This window comes from Bos javanicus, chromosome X (assembly GCF_032452875.1).
Source record: "Bos javanicus breed banteng chromosome X, ARS-OSU_banteng_1.0, whole genome shotgun sequence".
Taxonomy (NCBI): Eukaryota; Metazoa; Chordata; class Mammalia; order Artiodactyla; family Bovidae; genus Bos; species Bos javanicus.
In genome coordinates, this window is record NC_083897.1 from 3744529 (window position 1) to 3765319 (window position 20791).

At 40.8% G+C, this 20791-nt stretch overlaps 1 protein-coding gene across 1 annotated transcript; it reads left to right on the forward strand.

Annotated features, from left to right (window-relative positions):
• Positions 1–6681: 6681 nt before the first annotated feature.
• On the forward strand, positions 6682–18216 carry UBE2A (ubiquitin conjugating enzyme E2 A). Its single transcript, XM_061408537.1, has 6 exons — positions 6682–6935; positions 7056–7136; positions 7498–7523; positions 15478–15567; positions 16557–16645; positions 16937–18216. Exons 1-6 carry the CDS (start codon positions 6892–6894, stop codon positions 17063–17065), a joined length of 459 nt encoding a protein of 152 aa, XP_061264521.1. The 5' UTR covers positions 6682–6891; the 3' UTR covers positions 17066–18216.
• Positions 18217–20791: the final 2575 nt, after the last annotated feature.

The following is a 20791-nucleotide window of genomic DNA, read 5'->3' on the forward strand; positions in this document are numbered from 1 at the left end:
AGCCATCTGCTAGCCTTCAAATGAACCTGAGTTAAAGCATAAAAGAAGTATCAAGTCTTTAAGACTCACAGCATTTTCTCCTTAGGTCTTAGTGCAATGTCATCCCTATAAATGTATGTTATTTAGTATTTCTTTATCTTCTACTGTGTGCAGGCAATGCGCTTATTAATACATACTGTTTGCATAGTGATCAGTTATAAATAGTCTCCCTCCCTCATGTGGCTTAGTCTAGTTCAGGGATGGGCAAAGGGCTAGAGAATAAATATTTTAGGCTTTGAAAGCCAACAGGCAAAATCAAGAACATTATGTAGTATTTATATCACTAGAGAAGACAAATTTTCACAAATGTTTTATCAATGGAATTCAAAATATAATAATTGAGTATAATTTTTCATAATACAGATCTGCTAGTGAGAGGAATGACATTCTTTTATGAAGAGGATAATATTTCACTTAATTAGCATTCAAAGTGAGTGTTTCCTATTATCAAAATCAGTTATACTTTTTTTTGTTTTTTGCCACACCTCGCAGCATGTGGGATCTCAGCTTCCAACCAGGGATGGAACTCATGCCCCCTGCAATGCAAGTGCAGAGTCCTAACTACTGGACCACTGGGGAATTCCCTTTTATTTTTTAATACATTTTTAAAGGTTTATAAATTGTTTCAATTTGTCAAGATTGCTAAGAATCTCATTTTTAATCTGTAATAAAAACTTACAACTTGATTTTTTCAAAAGAATCGACAAATTGCAAGCAACTGTTAATAAAGCTCTTAATAAAAAATCAGCTACAGATATTTATCTGTTAATGCTTATCTGTAGTAATGAGATTTTATGTATTTCATCTTTGAGAAAAATCTTAACACAGATAAGTACTGCCACATACTAATATCAGTCCACAAGCATCTGAGTTTTAATCGAGCATATTCATCTCTTGGGGCTTCCCTGGTGGCTCAGAGGTAAAGAATCCACCTGAAATGCAAAAGATGCAGGTTCGATCTCTGGATTGAGAAGATCCCCTGGAGAAGGAAATGTCAGCCCATTCCAGTATTCTTGCCTGGGAAATCCCATGGACAGAGGAGCTTGCTGGGCTACAGTCCATGGGGTTGCAAAAGAGTCTGATGCAACTTAGCTACTAAATAACAATTCGTCTCTTAGATAGCACTTACAGAATTCTATCAGATACTTCTCTTGACATTTGCATTTTAGCATGTTGTTACACTGTAGAATGATCACTTCCAATTGATATTTAAGTGGGAGTTCCTCAATCCCACAGTTAAACTGCTTTTGAAATACAGAAATTTCCTTTGCACTCACATCAGGGTCCATAAAACACCATGGATTTTATGCTCAGAAAATATATCCACAGCAAATTCGTGTGGGAATGCAAATCTAGTCTGTTTTAACTTTTAACAGCACAGGAAGTGATTAAGTAACTAGACATTACTTGTGGTTCAAAAAGTGTCAGTTGTCATTGAAATGATTTCACTGCAGCATAAATGTCACATGTAAGAAGCATTTTTGCTTTGTAATTTTAGGTTAAATTTATTAAGTAACATTATTAAGTCTCCAGCAAAAGCTAATTCCATTCAGTATTCAATAATAGTGGTTGAGGGTGGTTCTTCTGGCTCAGAAAAATTTCCCAATTCCAGCCATGAGCTATAAAAATACAAAAACAAACAGATGAAACAACAACGACAAAAAACCCCTTACAATCACTAAGCTGTTGAACTGCTGTTGGTGGGTCAAGTTAGAATATTCAGCCTCTATATCTGACAAAAATTCATGAAACTGACAATGTTTAGTCCATGAGAGTGAATGAAGTTCACTGTTGACACGAATGGTTGAGTAACACAAGATAGACTAAAATATTTTCCTGTGAAGTACCTATTGTTCAGTAAGATAACAAATGACTATAGGATTTAAACAACTTCCATTTTTGCAAGTTTTGTACATTTGCCCAACTTAGCCTTTTTCTCCTTCATACATAGTCGAAATGCATCTTAGCAGATTCTACTTCAGGTTGTATTGAACTAGTGCTTTCTTGACTTTTTTGAAAATATTCTCATCTGCAGTCATCTACAGGCTATCTGTATTCTTGGGCTTCCCTGTGGCTCAGCTGGTAAACAATCTGCCTGCAATACTGGAGTCCTGGGTTCAGTCCCCAGATTGGGAAGATTCCCTGGAGAAGGGAAAGGCTACCCACTCCAGTATTCTGGCCTAGAGAATTCCATGGACTATATAGTCCATGGGGTCGCAAAGAGTCGGACACAACGAGCGACTTTTACAGGCTATCCATACAGGCCAATTCTTCCATCATTTTAAACTCAGCATTGACCCTCTGAGTAAACAACAACAATTGAGGAGTATTGTTAAGATCTGTCAACTTATCAAGAGCCAAGGGAAAACACTTGAAACCATTTGCCCTGTTTTTTAAAACTTACTATTGGTGTTACTTCTAATGTTCTCAACTTCTGAGCCACTGTTCTTGGTGAAAGCTGAAAAAGTTTATTTTCCCTCGACACATTTCTCTGGCTTTTGCAATCAAACACAATTTAATTAACTCACCGCCAGTAAGTAGATGGTTTTCTTTGCTTGGCTAACAATCGAACCACTCAGAAACTTACTTTGGCAGCAACCTCATTTTCATTTTTCACTTTTGTGAAGAATTCTTCTATGCTAAGATATTCTATTTTAAACTTGCTAATTTGCCTAACCATTGCTTTCCTGTGAACTGGGAACATTGTGATGAGTACTTAGTTTGGTAATGTCGAGGTATATTGTATTCTTTTAGCCATGCTATAGCATCACTGTGTAATCAACACAGTGTTTTGACATCTAAATTGATGGCCAAGTCATCTACACTCCACCATGCCTTGAAAGCACAACATTTAAAATCCACTTTCTTATTTTCTTGTTTTTACATGCTAGGCATGCAGTTGTAATTTTTTTAAAATGCCAAAACATGGTGAAAGAAGTGGTTCCCAAAACACTGTTGCATTACAACCATGTCACTGTGATTTGTAGTGGACTGACCAACAGTGGGAAGTGGTGAGGGCACCACACACGCTTTCTGTCACAGCTCCTCAACACTTTCATTGCAGCACAAAAGCAACCATAGTGAAACTTTATTTACGGACATTGAAATTTGAACTTCATATCATTTTTATGTGTCATGAAATATGATTAAATACTATCCTCTGTCCATGGGATTTTTCAGGCATTGCTAACGCATGCATGCTCAGTTGCTCAGTCATGTCTGACTTTTTGTGACCCTATGGACTTTAGCCCACCAGGCTCCTCTGTCTATGGGATTTTTCAGGCAAGAATACTGGAGTGGGCTGCCATTTCCTCCCATAGGGGATCTTCCCAACTCAGGGATTGAACCTGTGTCTCCTGTGTTGCAGGCAGATTCTTTACCCCTGAGCCATCAGGGAAGCCCACATCACTGACAAACTTGTCTTTAAATTGAAAAAGACTTCTAGTTTCTTGACCCCTGTTATTGGGAGGGAAGAGGGGATACTTGCCTGTGAAGAAGGTATTTCTTCAAGATATCAAGGTGGGAAGGAGGGTGGAAGGAAGGCTTGGCCGTCTCTGCTATAGTTAGTACATTCCAGTCCTATAACCGTCTGTGCTAGAGAACGATCTTCTGTGTGCTGCTTGCTATGACAACCCTGCTTCTGATGTGGAATGTGGGGGCACAGTGTTCCTGCAGTGCAATTCCACTATGTAGTCAGGCAATGCTCTCCCCACACCCTGGTGCCCTGGGGCTCCCAAAGAGCTACTCCTTAGCTATACAGCAAAGGAGTTTCAGAAAACAGACAAGCCCACAACACACTCACACGCATCTCTAGCCTTCAGTGAGTTTCAGACATTTATCAGATCAGATCAGATCAGTCGCTCAGTCGTGTCCGACTCTTTGCGACCCCATGAATCGCAGCACACGGGGCAAGAGGAGAAGGGGACGACAGAGGATGAGATGGCTGGATGGCAGACATTTATACCCAGTCCCTTATATCCAGAAACTTCCCAGACCTCACCTCCTCTCCAGTATACTATATACCATTTCTCAGTGGGATGTTTTCAGTACATCTCTCTCAGGCTCGAACACCTATAAAAGCTGCCTAGCAAGCCTGAATTCCTCATCCTCATATTTGAGGGCATTTAATCAACTTCTGTCATCCTCACTTTTCCAAGTCAAGGTCTTGTCAGTCTGCATTAGCCTCTCTAATCTGCCCGCTATCCCCAGATCCTGGTTAAGCTCCATGTCCACGTTTGTGCTGTTTAGGAACTACTTGTGTTCTTCCCTCCCTAGCCCTGCTTTCATCTTTTCTGAAGCAACATTGAAATAAACCCATTTCAGGAAGCTTGCTCTAACCCCACCAGATTGATGATTCCCCTGCTGTACAGATTCTTCAGCGTCTGTTGAATCACTTGTTTCTGCTCTGCAATTTGCTGCTGCTCTGGAGGCAGAATTCTAAGATGCCACCCTCTTCCTCAAGATTTCTGGTCACTTCTTCGAGCTATTCAGTCAAATAGTAATCTGAGTTCTGCTATCAGGCAATTTTGCGGATGTAATTAAGGTGCCAAATGAGATGATTTGAAGATCAGGAGACTATCTGGGGTGGGCTTGACCTAATCAGACAAGGCCTTAAAGTGAGCTGGGCTCTTCCTAAAGAAAGAGATTCAAATTGTGAGAGGAAAAGAAATACATTTTTAAAAAGTGTGACAGGGATTTGATGGGAGAGAAATTCTCTGCTGCTGGATCTGAAGATGGAGTAGGCCACATGGCAAGGAGTGTAGGTAACGTCTAGGAGCTGAGACTGGTCCCTGGCTGGCAGCCAGTAAGGAAATGGGGCCTTCAGTCCTGCAACCACAGGAACTGAAGTTGGCTAACAGCTTGTGGCAATTTGTTAAACATCAATAGAAAACTAATGCACTTGCTTTCATAAATCTTGCCTTTGTTGATTCCGTATGTGTATATTAGTAGACAGCAAGCTCCTAGGTGAGAGGAAAAGGAAGTTTTTAAATTTATTTTTGTATCCCCTTCCCACCACAGCCATAATGTGATGGTATATTAGGGAGATTTGCTTTAACTGATATATTAGAATTAATGAGAGATATGAATCCTTGGCCATGAGAGTACCTGTTGTAAAGCAGCAGGTAGAATCATTACCATTGTCAAGTGCCTCCTGTCTCCCATTTTAGAAACAAATTCCTGCACATCTATATCTTTTGGACATCCTCAGGTAGATGTCTCACTAGTCCCATGAACTCAGCAAGTCCCCAAATTTTCTCTCCCCAAACTGCCATTCCCCTCTCTTTTCCCTAATTCAGGTAATGGTACTTCAAACTCCCAGTTATCTTGGGGGTTAGAACTTGAGCCATTGTTTAGCCACACGACACTTGGAGGCTTGTGGGGATCTTAATTCTGGGACCAGGGGTTGACCAGTGTCCCCTGCATTGGAAGCACAGAGCCCTAACCCATGAACCACCAGGGAAGTCCCCAGAACTTGAGCCTCCGTAGACTCCCTCCTGTCTCTTGTCCCCACGTTCTGTTGGCAAGTCCTGTCCGTTTTTATTGTCGTTACCTGTCACTACCTCTCACCTAGAATACTTCAAGAGTCTTCTAGTTGCTGTCCTGGGACCCGTCTCCAGTGAGTACAGCTCTGATCATGTTGCCTTTCTGCTCAACCAACTTCCAAGGAAGCCATTAGCTTGGCATTCAAAACTCTCCCTGCATGAACCTAAACCTACTTTTCTCATATTTCCAAAAAATTCTTAAATGAGTATTTTGCCTACCTTCTATGTTATTTGGAGTTGACCTTTTTAAAAAACATTCTTTAAAACTGTTATTGCTTTTGCAGGTCCACATACTAACTGTGACTCTTCCCTGCAACCTACAGCTTTTTCACGTGCATCTTACCGTTCCTTTTACTTCAGACTCACTGCTCTTCCAATTCTCTGCAATCGGATATTCTCATACCTTTGGACTCTTCTGAACATATAGTAGCCACTTGGCTTGTTGAACTGTCAAGGGGAAATGTGGTTCCAGAGCCAAATTGTGAGTGTCCAAAGCTAAAGCCTCATTCTGCTTGCCTCCAGCTCTCATTCCCTCCTCCAGGACACACACCACCATTTCATTCTGCTTTGGGGGTGATCATCGGCCTAAATGTTGGGGCCCGCACATTCATCCCATAGAGAAGGGACCCTCGACCTCACCGTCGAGGTCGATTTACTCTTTGGATGTTCATTGATTTTGACCAGTCACACAGCTTCCTCCCCAGTTTCCCCTGTCCGTAGGAGGTGTACCCCCTAGAGTTTTGGCTTTAGGAGAACTGGTTTCGCCTTCTTCCACTCTGTCCTCATTGAGATTGAGACTTCATCCTTCTCCCCCTCAGCCACTGTGCGCACTTTAATAAGTGATCTGATCTTAAAAAAAAAAAGAAGAAGAAAAAGGAAAAACAGAAAAAAAGCTTCCCATGGTTCGTCTTAGAAATGGAAAGTGAAGGTGGACCGATTCCACCACCGGATCCTATTGAGTTCCCAGCAATTACATGAGGCCCGCAGCTTGCTTCTCACCCCCGCTCCCAGCGTCCCTCGGGGGTTTAATGACCTAAGCAACTTTCGTCCCCCCCCGACCCCTGTCCCGTCTTGGTACGGCCCGTCCGGCGTTTGGCATTCCACCCCCGTCTTTTCCTCTCAGGTTGGTTCAGCCCCGGTCTACTCTGGGGTGGTGCTAAGCCGGCGCCAGATCGACCCTCGACTGAGGAGAGGCAGTGCGGTTCCTCTAGGCGCTTCTCCGTTGGTTCCTCCGGCTTCCTCAGCCTCCTCACCACCCGCGGGGACCCGAGAGCTCGGTGTATGCCCCACCCCTGACCCCGCTAGAGACATGTCCACCCCGGCTCGGCGGCGTCTCATGAGGGACTTCAAGAGGTAACCCGCCCGGGACTCTAGGGGCCGGGGGCGGCAGCCGGGGTTCAGGGCGGGGCCGTCAGGGGACCGGCGGGCGGCGGGTACAGGCTAGCGGGAGGTTCCTCTGCTGTTTCCCCGTAGGTTGCAGGAGGATCCTCCAGCCGGAGTCAGCGGGGCTCCGTCTGAGAACAACATCATGGTTTGGAACGCGGTCATTTTTGGGTGAGTCTGCGTTCCGGATGGTGGTGAGGGCTGGGGGACCCGTGTGCCCGCTGGGACCGACCCGGTGCGGAGGCGGGGACTGAGCGAGAAGGTTTGGGGCTCGTTGGGCCTAGGCGCCTCCCCGGAGCCTGTGCCTCGATTAGCTCGGTTCCCGCTGCCAGGGGAACCGTTTGGGGTTCGGAGGGGGCGGGGCGGGGAGCGGTGGCGCTTCGGCCTGCCTGGGGTTTCTGAGCCCCAAAGCTCTATTGGTAGTGGCTTTTCAACCCGGGAAGCGGTGGTTTACCAGAGGTGGGGCGAGCAGATGAACCGGGGAGAGAGGAGCCCCCATGAGGGAACTGACTTGTTTCTCTCTCTGTTGTAGGCCTGAAGGGACCCCGTTTGAGGATGGTAAGAGAGTTTCTTTACCCACCTTCTGGGACCGTGATCTTCTGGGGAAAGGGTTTCCCAGTCAGCCTAGAAGTGCCTCCTACTTAATAACCCGCTTCTCCCTAGCCTCTGCCTGCTAAAGGCTTGAGAGGAGTCCAGTCTGTGGCAGGTTGTTCTTGCTATTGTCCGCTTGACTAGAACTGCACCTTTTTTCCTGCTGCTTAAAAAAATCTGAGTAAGGCAGTCACTTTTTAAAAGGAGCATGATACCACTGATGTTAAGTGTTTGTGAGGTTTGGGTTGTGATCCTGCTAAATTCAGCACCACCACCCCCTCCATCAGGACACTGAGTTAAGATCAACCCAACCACTTGCTGATCCACTCGGAGACCCCAGGGACTGTCTGGTTCAGAATTCTGTCCCAAGGGTGGGAACTGTGTTCAGCAGGTGCTTCATGTGTGTTGTTGGATGTTGAATGGATGCAGGCATCCCTTGCACACAACTGTCTGGTTTCTACAATCTGACATTGAGTGCTTTTCAGCCTCACTGCTTTAAGATGGTCTTTAATGGCACCTTCAATAGCCAGTTTATTGTTTCTTATTTTTAAATGAGTTTTCAGCATGTGCTTTTATCAAGACTTTATGATCAGTCATCTCAAGGCAGTTTCACAATCGAGGGGAGCCTTAATGTACTCTCTTACCAGTGTCCAACCTACTTCAAGATACTACACATACTTATAGGTACATGATTTTTAGGTTTAGGTTTGACTTTTAAAAACACACTAAGTTGCTTTTTAAGGACTTTTTAAAGCTTCTTGTTTTGATATAGATTTGTGTGGAGTTGTAATTAATAATACAGAGAGACCTTGTGTACCCTTCACCTGTTCCCCCCTCTCCCTTGGTAACATCTTGAATGACTATGCACAACCAGGAAATTGACATTGATATAGTTTTATGTGCACTCAATTGTGTGTGTATGTGTGTGTGTAGTTAATTGCTTTTGAAAGCTTAATGCATTTAAAAAGATGATTAAAAGTATTTGAACTACTGATTGACATCTTTAATATTTGAGGTATTTTTAAACAGAAAAGGGCCTTTCTGTTATTTATTTTCTTCTCAATGCCTTATATTCCTTTGGTCATATAGCATTTGAGGGAGATCTGTACACATATGCACACACATATGCATACACCTCCATTTGAAGGTGGCAACAGAAGCATTTCTACAAACTACTCAGTACAAGCAAAGTTGTCAAGTCAGATTGCCTTTGGATGTTACCAACCACAGCATGTTGTGAGGTAAATGAATACAAACCAATTCTAGGATTTGTCTCAAACACTCAGATTTCCCTAGCAGATTGGAAACAGTAACCTAGATACTTTGTTTCTTCTCTGCCTTCACCTCCTGGGTAAATATCACTGTTCTTCAGTGCTTTGATAAAAAGAAGTGACAGCAAGGGAGTGTGATCCTGAAGGCATACTACTTTGGTGCGCGAGGTAAATCATTTGAACTGATCCTGATCCATACAAAAGCTAGCTAGGCTTAGTTTTCCTCCATTAGATTGGTTGCTGGTTCTTCATACTTAAGCTTTATGTGCAGATTAGCTGTGTATTTGCTTTAGCTCCAGCAGCTTTATTTTCATTGGCTTCCTTTCTCCTCCTGATTTTATTCAGACTGCTTTATGCTGGGCACAACTTTATTAATAGTACATCGCTTTGCTAGGGGTTGGCAACGTAAATATTTCAAGGGTGCTTCTCTCGCTTTAAGTGGTATGAATTGGAAAAGTACTTATGGAATCCATTATCTACCTGGACCTTCCCCCTTGACATTACTGGTTCTATTTTTGATGATGTGTCTCTCCAACCTGACATTACTGAAAGGAATTACTCAGGCTGAATGACAGTACCCTTTACTGATTCATTCTTTTGAGCAGTCTGCTATCCATGAATGCTTCCTCAGGTGTCTCGAACACTAACCAAGGTTACAAGAATTTTTTTGACCATTTAAAAATACCTCTTATTTACACCTAGGAAATTTACTGGAAAGGCCCAATTAGGAACAAGTGGCATAGTTGATTTTGCTGTTGCCAATGTATGATATAAATCAACAGCTTCAGAACTACTTTTGCTGATTCCTCGTAACCATCTGGAGCAGACGTTTCCAGAACAGTAGCTGCTGTCACTTCAGTCGTGTCCGACTCTGTGCAACCCCATAGACGGCAGCCCACCAGGCTCCCCCATCCCTGGGATTCTCCAGGCAAGAGTACCAGAGTGGGGTGCCATTGCCTTCTCCGTCCATAACAGCTAGGTCCTAGTTAAAGAGCTGAACTTTTAAAAATAGGAACTCTTCAAGGTATTTCGATTTAACTTCACACAATTGAAGTAAGAGAGCTATGTTCCCAAGAGCTTACACTACCAAACAAAACACTGGGGGTAAATGCATCCTCATAAAATATCTTAGCATGTATGCTGAATATGAAGGTTAAGAAACAATGTATTCTCCAGCGCATCATCTGAAAATTGTTAATAGAAACAGTAAGATACTAGTATTTGATTTTTACAGTGGATGTATTCTTAAGAATTTGGTGTCCTTTTTTAAATGAATCACTTAAAAGTCCACAAGGGGTGTTCTTAAGGTACATAAATCCTGTAATGAAGGTTGGTTATTATCTTAAAAGTCAGACTTTTTCAATCATCAAAAAAATTTAAGTATATGTACTTTGCTTCCTCCTCAGGGGTCACAAACTGGTGGCTAAATGGTCCCTAGGTATAGATGGATTAATTCCTACTTTCCTTACAATGTTGTGGCCTCCTCAGGAAGATAAAAAATCAGTACAGATTGTGTACAACAATGCTGAGGCTCAAGTTTTCAATTATTTTAAAGCCTAGCCTTCTAAATATTCAGAGAATAAGCTTAGGCTCAATTGCATAACATTAATTCTAGGATTTTAAATATCCTTAATGTTCGTTTTGGATCTCATTGCATTGAAAGTTGTACTGAAGAGGTTCTCATTGTTTAATGCAGCTAAAAGTATGAAGAAAGAAAGAAAGAAAAAGTAGCTCAGTTGTGTCCGACTCTTTGCAACCCCGTGGACTGTAGCCCACCAGGCTCCTCCATCCATGGGATTCTCCAGGCAGGAATCCTGGAGTGGGTTGCCATTTCCTTCTCCAGGGGATCTTCCCGACCCAGGGATCGAACCCTGGTCTCCCGCGTTGCAGGCAGATGCTTTAACCTCTGAGCCACCAGGGAAGCCCTAAGAGTATGAAACATCCCTTTAAATGTGTACTTTGAGTAAGATGTGGGTAAGTCCTACTAATTTATATTAATATTGACATAAACAGGTGGTTTCATTTCTCAAGACATTAAGTAAGCTGTTCTAAAAGACTTGATTAACTTCTTTGGTAGCTAGCTAACCACCTTGTTGAACTTTTCAGCAAGCAGTAGGCAGAAAGCTCAAGTCAAGGGTTTTGTGAACCACCAGCATATGTTCTCTACTTGCGTTTCACTGTGCATGTTTGATGTAGGTCAGAAAGAAAGTACTATCTAGTATTTGAATTCATTAATTGTATTTTTCTTACTGGTAATGGTTTGGATTTTGGGGTTTTGCCTCCTTCAACTGGGTCTAGAGATGTGAAACTGTAGAATTATTGTAACTAAAGTATTTATGAGGCACTTGTTTTATATCACTGTGCATCTTTTTCTCTTTTAAACCTCATAACAATGTTACGTAGTGGGTATTATTATTAACCCATTTTACAGATGAGGAACTTGAGGTATAGTCAAGTTAAGCACGGAGAAGGCAGTGGGCACCCCACTCCAGTACTCTTGCCTGGAAAATCCCATGGATGGAGGAGCCTGGTGGGCTGCAGTCCATGGGGTCGCAAAGAGTTGGACAGACTGAGCAACTTCACTTTCACTTTTCACTTTCATACATTGGAGAAGGAAATGGCAACGCACTCCAGTGTTCTTGCCTGGAGAATCCCAGGGACGTCTGAGCCTGGTGGGCTGCTGTCTTTGGGGTCGCACAGAGTTGAACACGGCTGAAGCAACTTAGTAGCAGAAGTAGCAAGTTAAGCAGCTTCCCCCAAGGTTTCATAATGAGCAAGTAGCAAAGCAAGGATTTGAACCCAGATCTGACTGCAAAGCTTCTGCTTTGCCCCACTGTTTGATGGCGGAGCCTGGTGGGCTGCTGTCTTTGGGGTCGCACAGAGTCGAACACGACTGAAGCAACTTAGTAGCAGCAGCAGCAAGTTAAGTAGCTTCCCCCAAGGTTTCATAATGAGCAAGTAGCAAAGCAAGGATTTGAACCCAGATCTGACTGCAAAGCTTCTGCTTTGCCCCACTGTTTATACTTATGCTTGCCTTCTGTGTGGCTTTACCACCTTTAAGAACCATATTTAATGATCGTTTTAATTTAAAGTACCTGGGAGCTCTGCATACTATTAAATCTGCCCAATTTTAGAGCAATTTCTTGATGATAAATCTCTAAGCTATAATTTAAGTGTATATCCACACTGAGCCAAATGTGTTTATACTTGAGATACATAAGGAAGCTCAAAGTTTTGAACTAACTCTCATTCCCACTTTTTCTTGCATATTATAATATTCAGTTCAGTTCAGTCGCTCAGTCGTGTCCGATTCTTTGTGACCCCATGAATCGCAGCACACCAGGCCTCCCTGTCTATCACCAACTCCCGGAGTTAACTCAGACTCACATGCATCGAGTCGGTGATGCCATCCAGCCATCTCACCCTCTGTCGTCCCCTTCTCCTCCTGCCCCCAATCCCTCCTAGCATCAGAGTCTTTTCCAATGAGTCAACTCTTCACATGAGGTGGCCAGAGTACTGGAGTTTCAGCTTTAGCATCATTCCTTCCAAAGAACACCCAGGGCTGATCTCCTTCAGAATGACTGGTTGGATTTCCTTGCAGTCCAAGGGACTCTCAAGAGTCTTCTCCAACACCACAGTTCAAAAGCATCAATTCTTCGGAGCCCAGCTCTCTTCACAGTCCAAGTCTCACATCCATACATGACCAATGGAAAAACCATAGCCTTGACTAGACAGACCTTTGTTGGCAAAGTAATGTCTCTGCTTTTCAATATGCTATCTAGATTGGTCATAACTTTTCTTCCAAGGAGTAAGCGTCTTTTAATTTCATGGCTGCAGTCACCATCTGCAAATGATTTTGGAGCCCCCCAAAATAAAGTCTGATACCATTTCCACTGTTTCCCCATCTATTTCCCATGAAGTGATGGGACCAGATGCCATGATCTTAGTTTTCTGAATATTGAGCTTTAAGCCAGCTTTTTCATGCTCCACTTTCACTTTCATCATGAGGCTTTTTAGTTCCTCTTCACTTTCTGCCATAAGGGTGGTGTCATCTGCATATCTGAGGTGATTGATATTTCTCCCGGCAATCTTGATTCCAGCTTGTGCTTCTTCCAGCCCAGCATTTCTCATGATGTACTCTGCATATAAGTTAAATAAGCAGGGTGACACTATACAGCCTTGACGTACTCCTTTTCCTATTTGGAACCAGTCTGTTTTTCCATGTCCAGTTCTAACTGTTGCTTCCTGACCTGCATATAGATTTCTCAAGAGGCAGGTCAGGTGGTCTGGTATTCCCATCTCTTGAAGAATTTTCCACAGTTTATTGTGATCCACACAGTCAAAGGCTTTGGCATAGTCAATAAAGCAGAAGTAGATGTTTTTATGGAACTCTCTTGCTTTTTCCATGATCTAGCAGATGTTGGCAATTTGATCTCCGGTTCCTCTACCTTTTCTGAAACCAGCTTGAACATCTGGAAGTTCACGGTTCACGTATTGCTTAAGCCTGGCTTGTTGAGCATTACTTTACTAGCATGTGAGATGAGTGCAATTGTGTGGTAGTTTGAGCATTCTTTGGCATTGTCTTTCTTTGGGATTGGAATGAAAACTGACCTTTTCCAGTACTGTGGCCACTGCTGAGTTTTCCAAATTTGCTGGCATATTGAGTGCAGCACTTTCACAGCATCATCTTTCAGGATTTGAAATAGCTCAACTGGAATTCCATCACTTCCACTAGCTTTGTTCGTAGTGATGCTTTCTAAGGCCCACTTGACTTCACATTCCAGGATGTCTGGCTCTAGGTGAGTGATCACACCATCATGATTATATTAGTAGGACTGAAAAAGAAGAACTATGCTTTCTCCCTCAAAAATAGGAAGAGTTATGACCAGGTGGTGATAAAGGTGAGGTGTGTTCTGATGGACTGTAGCATGTTTATCCATTTCAAAATACTATACCGTTTGTCCTTAGTTATAATTCATAGTATCTTTAGATCTGACTTTAAATTTTAGGGAGTAAAAATAGTTTGAAGAATACGTCTCCATATGTTGCATTTTACATTATTCTGAAACTTTGGGACGCATGTTCATACCAAGGGCACCTTTGTTAGCAAATTGTACTGTCAGTTTGCTGGTAGAAAACACATTTTGGTATTGTTATATGTAACATCTAGGAGTAAAATGATTGTGATCTTTTTTCTTAAGTGGAAAGGCAGAATGGAAGCAAGGAAGAAATAAATTGCTAACTCTGAAGGAACCAGTAACAGATTATAATCTTATCTGAAGTGTGGTCTATTGTATTAGAATAAGTAATGTATTAAATGGACCAGAGTAATATAGTGGAACATGTATCACCTTATACCAGATAGTAACTGATTCCTTAAGATTACTTGAAGAAATTTCAGTCAGGAAAAAACAGTTGCCCAGTTGTTTTCTTGAATTTATTAAAACCAACTAAAAATAACATCTTGAAGGAAATAATCTCCCCAAATCACAACTTCCAACAATTCTTTTTTTTTTTTTTTGGCTGTGCCTCATGGCATGTGAAATGGCAACCCACTCCAGTGTTCTTTGCCTGGAGAATCCCAGGGACAGGGGAGCCTGGTGGGCTGCCATCTAGGGGGTCGCACAGAGTCGGACACAACTGAAGCGACTTAGCAGCAGCATGTGGGATCTTAGTTCCCCAGCCAGGGAATGAACCCACATCCCCTGCTCCCCTGCAGTGGAAGCATGGAGTCTTAACCACTGGACCGCCAGGGAAGTCCCACAACAATTCTTGAATTAGATCCAGCTTGTCCATTTCTTATAAGTTTCTAACCTAGTATGTTTTAGGGCCTCCCGCGACCTTAGTTGACACATATTCAAGAAAAATAATTTGTTTCAGTGGTAGCGTAAACAAACATCATTAGAAAGAAATTTACTGGAGACATGAATGCAATCTAATGTGATTTTTAAATTATTTCTGCCATTAATTCCCTCCATTAGTGTGAATTATTGAGTTGGTTTTATAGTTAAGTACCTTGTGAGTCATACTTAAGGGTTTTTAAGAGAGACTGTGAAGTTTTTTCTGGCTTACATTCAATTATGTTTTCATCATAGAGTTGCTATTACATGAAAAGGAGCCAGGGAACACTTTTATACTTTTTCCCTGCTGTTTTAAAAATAGATTGTTGATTTGTATTTCTAGCATTGGTTTTTGAACCTTTGTGCTCATTCTTTCTAGTCCATTTAAAAATCACTGGAGAGTTTAAGATGACAGCTGATGAAAATTGGACTTTATTAAGGTCTTTCAGTCTTCTAAAGGAGGAAGGCCAAACTTTGGCTGTAGTTGCTTGTCATTTTAAGGATGTCTTCAAAATGTACAGGGGCTAAAGTTATCCCGCAGGCAGTAGTTTTGAGTTTAAGATAGCTGTATTTAAGTTTGGGGGAGAATAATGGAAAAACAAAAAATGAATCACTTTTGAGTGGTGGTTCTCACACTGTTCATTTTTAGGGCAGTTCCTAGAGCTGTACCTCTTACCTGGTCTCTTTCCTACTCTGTATCTTTGTATTATTTCATATAATACTTGAAAAACAAGTCATGTAGCATTAAAAGCAAAGTACTACTGAACAAAATGATAAATGTCTTCTTAACCCTTGCTCTTCTAATTACAGGAACCTTTAAGCTTACAATAGAATTCACTGAGGAATATCCAAATAAGCCACCAACGGTTAGATTTGTCTCTAAGATGTTCCATCCAAATGGCAAGTATCACTTTTTAATAGAGTATTCTAAACTGCTGTACTGTTTATTCCACATTTCCTATTTATCTGTCTGTAGTACATGAGTATTTGTGTAGGAATCTTGCTGTTTTCTGAAAGCTGGTCTTGCTCATGGTGGCCTATTGCTCTCTTGGTTTAGGTCCTAGAATGAAGCCGGGAAGGGACACTGCATTTGTTTGGAATCTGAGAGCCTTCTGGTTTTGATGATTTTATAATTTACTTAATAAACAAAAATAAAGGTGTCCTTGAGGTTTCCTTTTAATGTAAGGCCAGATTTGGGTAGTTTTGTGTTGTAATTATATTCACTAGCATTTAAAACAACCGTTCTCAGCTTTGGTTGCATATCAGAATTAGCATGGAACATTTAAAAGCTATGGATGCCCTGGCCTCACTCCAGACCTGCTGAATATCAGATTCTGGTTGAGGTTCAGGTATACAGTGTATTAGAAAGTACCACAGGTGAGTCTAACCTAGTACTTCACTTTTCTCCCTTCCTAGTAGCAAGCCTAGAACAACTTGCCTTTTATTCAGGTTAATATTTCCAGGGCATCAGATATTTTTATCTTCATGCCAAAACGAAACTTTGTGAACTCTGAGCTATCTTTTGTTATTTCAGAGAAGAGGTAGTGTTTAGAAATTTGGTGGAATGAATTTCCCATACATCTGTGGATGACTAGGAACCCTGTTTAAAAAATATGTGTGGTTTCCTGGATAACAGGACAGTCTTTTCAGAATAACAAGCACTAAGTATCTTCCAGTTTTACACAAATTATATTTGACATTCTCTGATCATCCCAGTTGTTTCACTAGTAGTGATTATGACACTTCTTTTAGGAATATAATTGAGAAGCAGCTTAGGAATCTTTTTAAACCTCCAAAGCAAAGTATTCTTGACTCTATTTGTCTTGACTATGATGTTAAAACCTTAATGGTTTTATTATGTTTAACATAACCTACTTCTATGCTTTTAGTCTATGCAGATGGTAGCATATGTCTGGACATACTTCAGAACCGTTGGAGTCCAACCTATGATGTGTCTTCCATTTTAACATCCATACAGGTGAATTTTCCTTAATGTGACTATCCTTTGATACATTTATATTAGCAATTGTTTTTTGAAAGTCATAAGTAAAAAGTAGGTCATTAAGACCTAAGCCACCAGAAAACATATTTGCCTAGCTATAGCAGACTAATGTAACTGAAGATTATTATGCTGAGAGCAAATTTAGCTGCTACCTAGGATAATTCAAGTGATTATATCTAGGCTTGTTACAAATTGTCTCTATAGTCTCTACTGGATGAACCCAGTAGAGGAACTGAGGAACTGACTTGTTACAAATTGTCTCTATAGTCTCTACTGGATGAACCCAATCCCAATAGTCCAGCAAATAGCCAGGCTGCTCAGCTGTACCAGGAGAACAAGCGGGAGTATGAAAAACGTGTTTCTGCGATAGTAGAACAGAGCTGGCGTGACTGTTGACCTGGGTGGAAGAAAAGCAGCAGCAGTCATAAGGAAAATATGTATTGATGTGTCTGTTCTTCAGTGTCATTACATTTACTTTATTAAAAGCAAAATAGCTGTTGTGCTGTTTCCATTGTCCTTTGCCAAGCTTTTCCTATCCCTTCTACCTTCTCCTTAAACATCAGAGAACACCCTCTATGAGATCAAATGTACTGTACCTGGGTTACGTGCAAAAATGACTAATGCTTACTTTCCCTTCTCTTGTATCTTATTTCCAGTTTTAGGGCAGTTTTGTGTTATTCTACTTTACACTAAGCTTTTAAAATTGTTTTACAAGTGGTGCTTATGCATAGCTTGATGACCGGAATGTTTTTAACAAAATGATTGCTGAAGCCTTCACCCTGGCTGGTCCTTCACTTGTGTTAGATTTAGAAATGAATTTTTGGAATATGGCATGTAGAAAACAGGGAAACAAATCCTTGTAAACATCCACTTTGAAAGAGCAGTGGAAGCTTAAAAGGCTATGATACTAAGATTTAATCAATATGAACTATTTTTTACTGTAGGAAGGAGAATTTAAAAGACTTGGCCAAAGGAGTGCCACAATTATGATAACTCACACATTCTCTCCTTGCAAGATACTCACTGGACACACCCAAAGTAAGTTTCAGAATACTGCAGTCTTCTGGATTTTCACTTTTTAAAGAGGTGTGGGAGCAGAGGAATGGAAACAATCATTAGTTTTTAATTAAGCTAGGAAGGTTGGAGAAACTTTAATCTTTTTAAAGGAGCTGTTCTGCCCTATGTAAACAAATTTATAATCCCACATTGTTTTTCTTTTAATTAACCCAAGGAAGGGAACATATCTGTGGCAAACTATTTTCCACTCAAATCCTCAGTTAATGCTGCATGCTTTAGTTTCTTCTTCCCTTTCAGTATTATAAGAACATTAAAATCAATGTTTGCAGTCTTTTCTTTGAATATTTATACTTTTAGACAGACAGTACCCTTATGTAGCAGTGTGGGACAAGGCTTGTAAATGTTTGGTCTGATGCTCCATTGACACCTTTTGTGCATTTATCACTCTTTTAAATCTAACTTTGCATAAGTAACCCATGTAAAAAATGTACATTTTTCAAAACTTGTAAATAAAAATAACCTTAAAATTTTGTAGTCAACGTATAATTACGTTTTAGCTGAGTATGAATACAGATCCTGGGAGAGGGAAAAGAGAAGATATTGCTGGAGAGGACCTTTATTCTTTTCAGTCTTAAGTATTTCATGCTTTTTAAAACATTCTAACAGAATGTAAAACTATTCAGAGTTGTTTCAGCATATATTATAGGCAGTTAAGGGAGTGAAACTGCTACGTGGGGAGAATTAACCTGGAGATTTACCATCATCCTAAGAGACCAAGGTCTAACATTGATCCTGACATTCCACCTCTTAAAAAAAGCCTTAGCTTAAAAAAAAACTACTATAAAATGGTATTTTAAGTCTCAAGTAAAGTTTGGGAATACAGGTATCATCAGTGTTAACCTTGTTTAAACAAAAACTTTCTTCTGAGGAGCAACCTAGTTCATTTTATAGAGACGAGGACAATGACTGGAAATTCACTTCTTCACTTGGTGGGAGGTGGTGATAAATGAAATCTAAGTCCTTCTGGTGTATTTAAAGGAGCTTCAACATGAGGGAGCTCATCCTGCACTGAACACACCAACTGGTTCGATTCACCTGGGAACAACATCCTTAGTAAGTTCATTTCTGCTTCTTAGTAGAATGACATTAAATCAGTCTTTATTTGGCAGAGTAGTTTTACATAAATTTCTTCATCCTACTGTGGCTGGGTTGTTTTTTTTTTTTTGGCTGTGCCACATGGCTTATGGGAGCTTAGATCCGTAACCAGGGACTGATCATGGGCCATGGCAGTGAAAGTGCCCAAGTCTTAATCGCTGGACCACCAGGGAATTCCTGTGGTTGGGTATCTTGAACATTGACACTGTTACTCATACTTGAAAAAATTAAGGTGAGATTAGGAATATGCATGTTTATTTTTTTTTCTTTCGTATACCTCCTGAGAAACACTATTCCAGTATCTTTCATGGGATAATCCTTTTAAAATCTTACAACAGCATCAACAAACTGACTTCCCCAAAGCATCATATCCATGGTCAAAAGCAGCACAAATCATTCATTTCAAAATTTAATACAGATTTGCCTTTTTTCTTTACAGTTTTTTTTAAACAAATGCCACAGGCTAACACCACCATACACTAATTTATAACAATCATAAATTTAAAACATATATGTGAGGTCCCCTTTCAAATGGCAGATTGAACTTGAATCTTCAATTCTGCACCTGCATGTATGGCAAAGGGGGTATGATGAAGAGCTAGAGTTGTAATTAAGAGTCCCTTATTTAGAACCCATCTCCAGCTTCAAGAGTTACTCATAGCACAGTGAATAATGTACTGTATACTACTTTTAAAAGAATCCCAACAATGCATGAAATTTCCATTCATTTTGTAATCAAAGGGGAGGGAAAAAAATCTAAAAAGTAGATCTGTGAGCCTTAATGCTATAAATATATATGTAACTGAAAGCAGAGTTAGTTCCTCAGTATAATTTATTCAAACAAAACTTAGAGCTGCTCATGTACCTGTGCAGGTTTTATAGCAAGGTTACAGTACTGGGTTAAAAATGCCTGCTGTCTCATGTCTCAAAGAAAGGGAAAATATAAGAACCAACAAAAAGGGGACACAATAGAACAGCAAGGTTGTCAGCAGCTCATTCTTGCCAACCCCATTTCTCAACATATTCTCAAGCAGAGTTAGATGATTTAAATTTCATTTATCATCACCCCTCCCACCAAGTTAAGAAGTGAATTTCCAGTTAGATGAATTTCCACATTAATACCAAGGCTGATCCTAAGAAGTTAGGAAATCTGGACCCTCAAACCGAGAACCAAATATATACTTGGCCCCATTGTTTCAGAGCTTAACTAACTACACTGATATTCTATTCGTTTTAACTTATACAAATAAACCAGATTTATATAACATTACCCTACTCCTCTGGGCCCTGAATCATTTTGGGAAGAGGAAAGAAACGTAAAGCGAGGAGTTTTTACACTCAATCTCCAAAGCCACCCTTACCCAAGAGAGGTGAAGGTGGGCTTTTCTAATACACTAATTGAACCATAGCTTCTCAAAGTTGGCATGAGACTAGGAGGTAAAAAACATAATCCTAAAAAATCTATGAACATTTTAGGTTAGTTCCCTTTGCCACTGTTAAAAGATTAAGGGCCAAAATAAAACGCACACCTCATTCCTCATCCTACTAACATGAAAGGCCAGACACTGTAGGACAAAAGTTGGTGGAAAGCAAACATCATACACTGTGTTATCATTGTAGGTGACTGAAAGCCATAGAGATCCAGGCATAAAAGAAAATCCCCTTCTATTTTTAACATATTGATTTAAGTACAGTGGACAGCTTCTTAATGCAAAATATACCTAAGAAGGGAAAGGAAGTTGTTCATTGTGGGCCAATGTCAAGTTTGGTGCTAAATGTTTTAAGTCACTGTAAGCACCCTAACTGTTCTAAATATGAAGTCACTGGAGGTGTTTATCAATATTCACCTCTGAATATTAATACTTGATTTACCTGAGATACAAAAAACAAAATCATGTAAAAGGAAACAGCCTAAGGTTTGGCTGCAGCCAGCATGTTGGTCCCCGGGGA

Excerpts from the sequence above, each read along its gene's own strand:
- UBE2A (XM_061408537.1), top strand. The coding sequence starts at position 6,892 with ATGTCCACCCCGGCTCGGCGGCGTCTCATGAGGGACTTCAAGAG. Across the intron at positions 7,137-7,497 it reads TGGAACGCGGTCATTTTTGG|GCCTGAAGGGACCCCGTTTG; the intron begins GTGAGTCTGCGT and ends TCTCTGTTGTAG. Across the intron at positions 7,524-15,477 it reads AGGGACCCCGTTTGAGGATG|GAACCTTTAAGCTTACAATA; the intron begins GTAAGAGAGTTT and ends TTCTAATTACAG.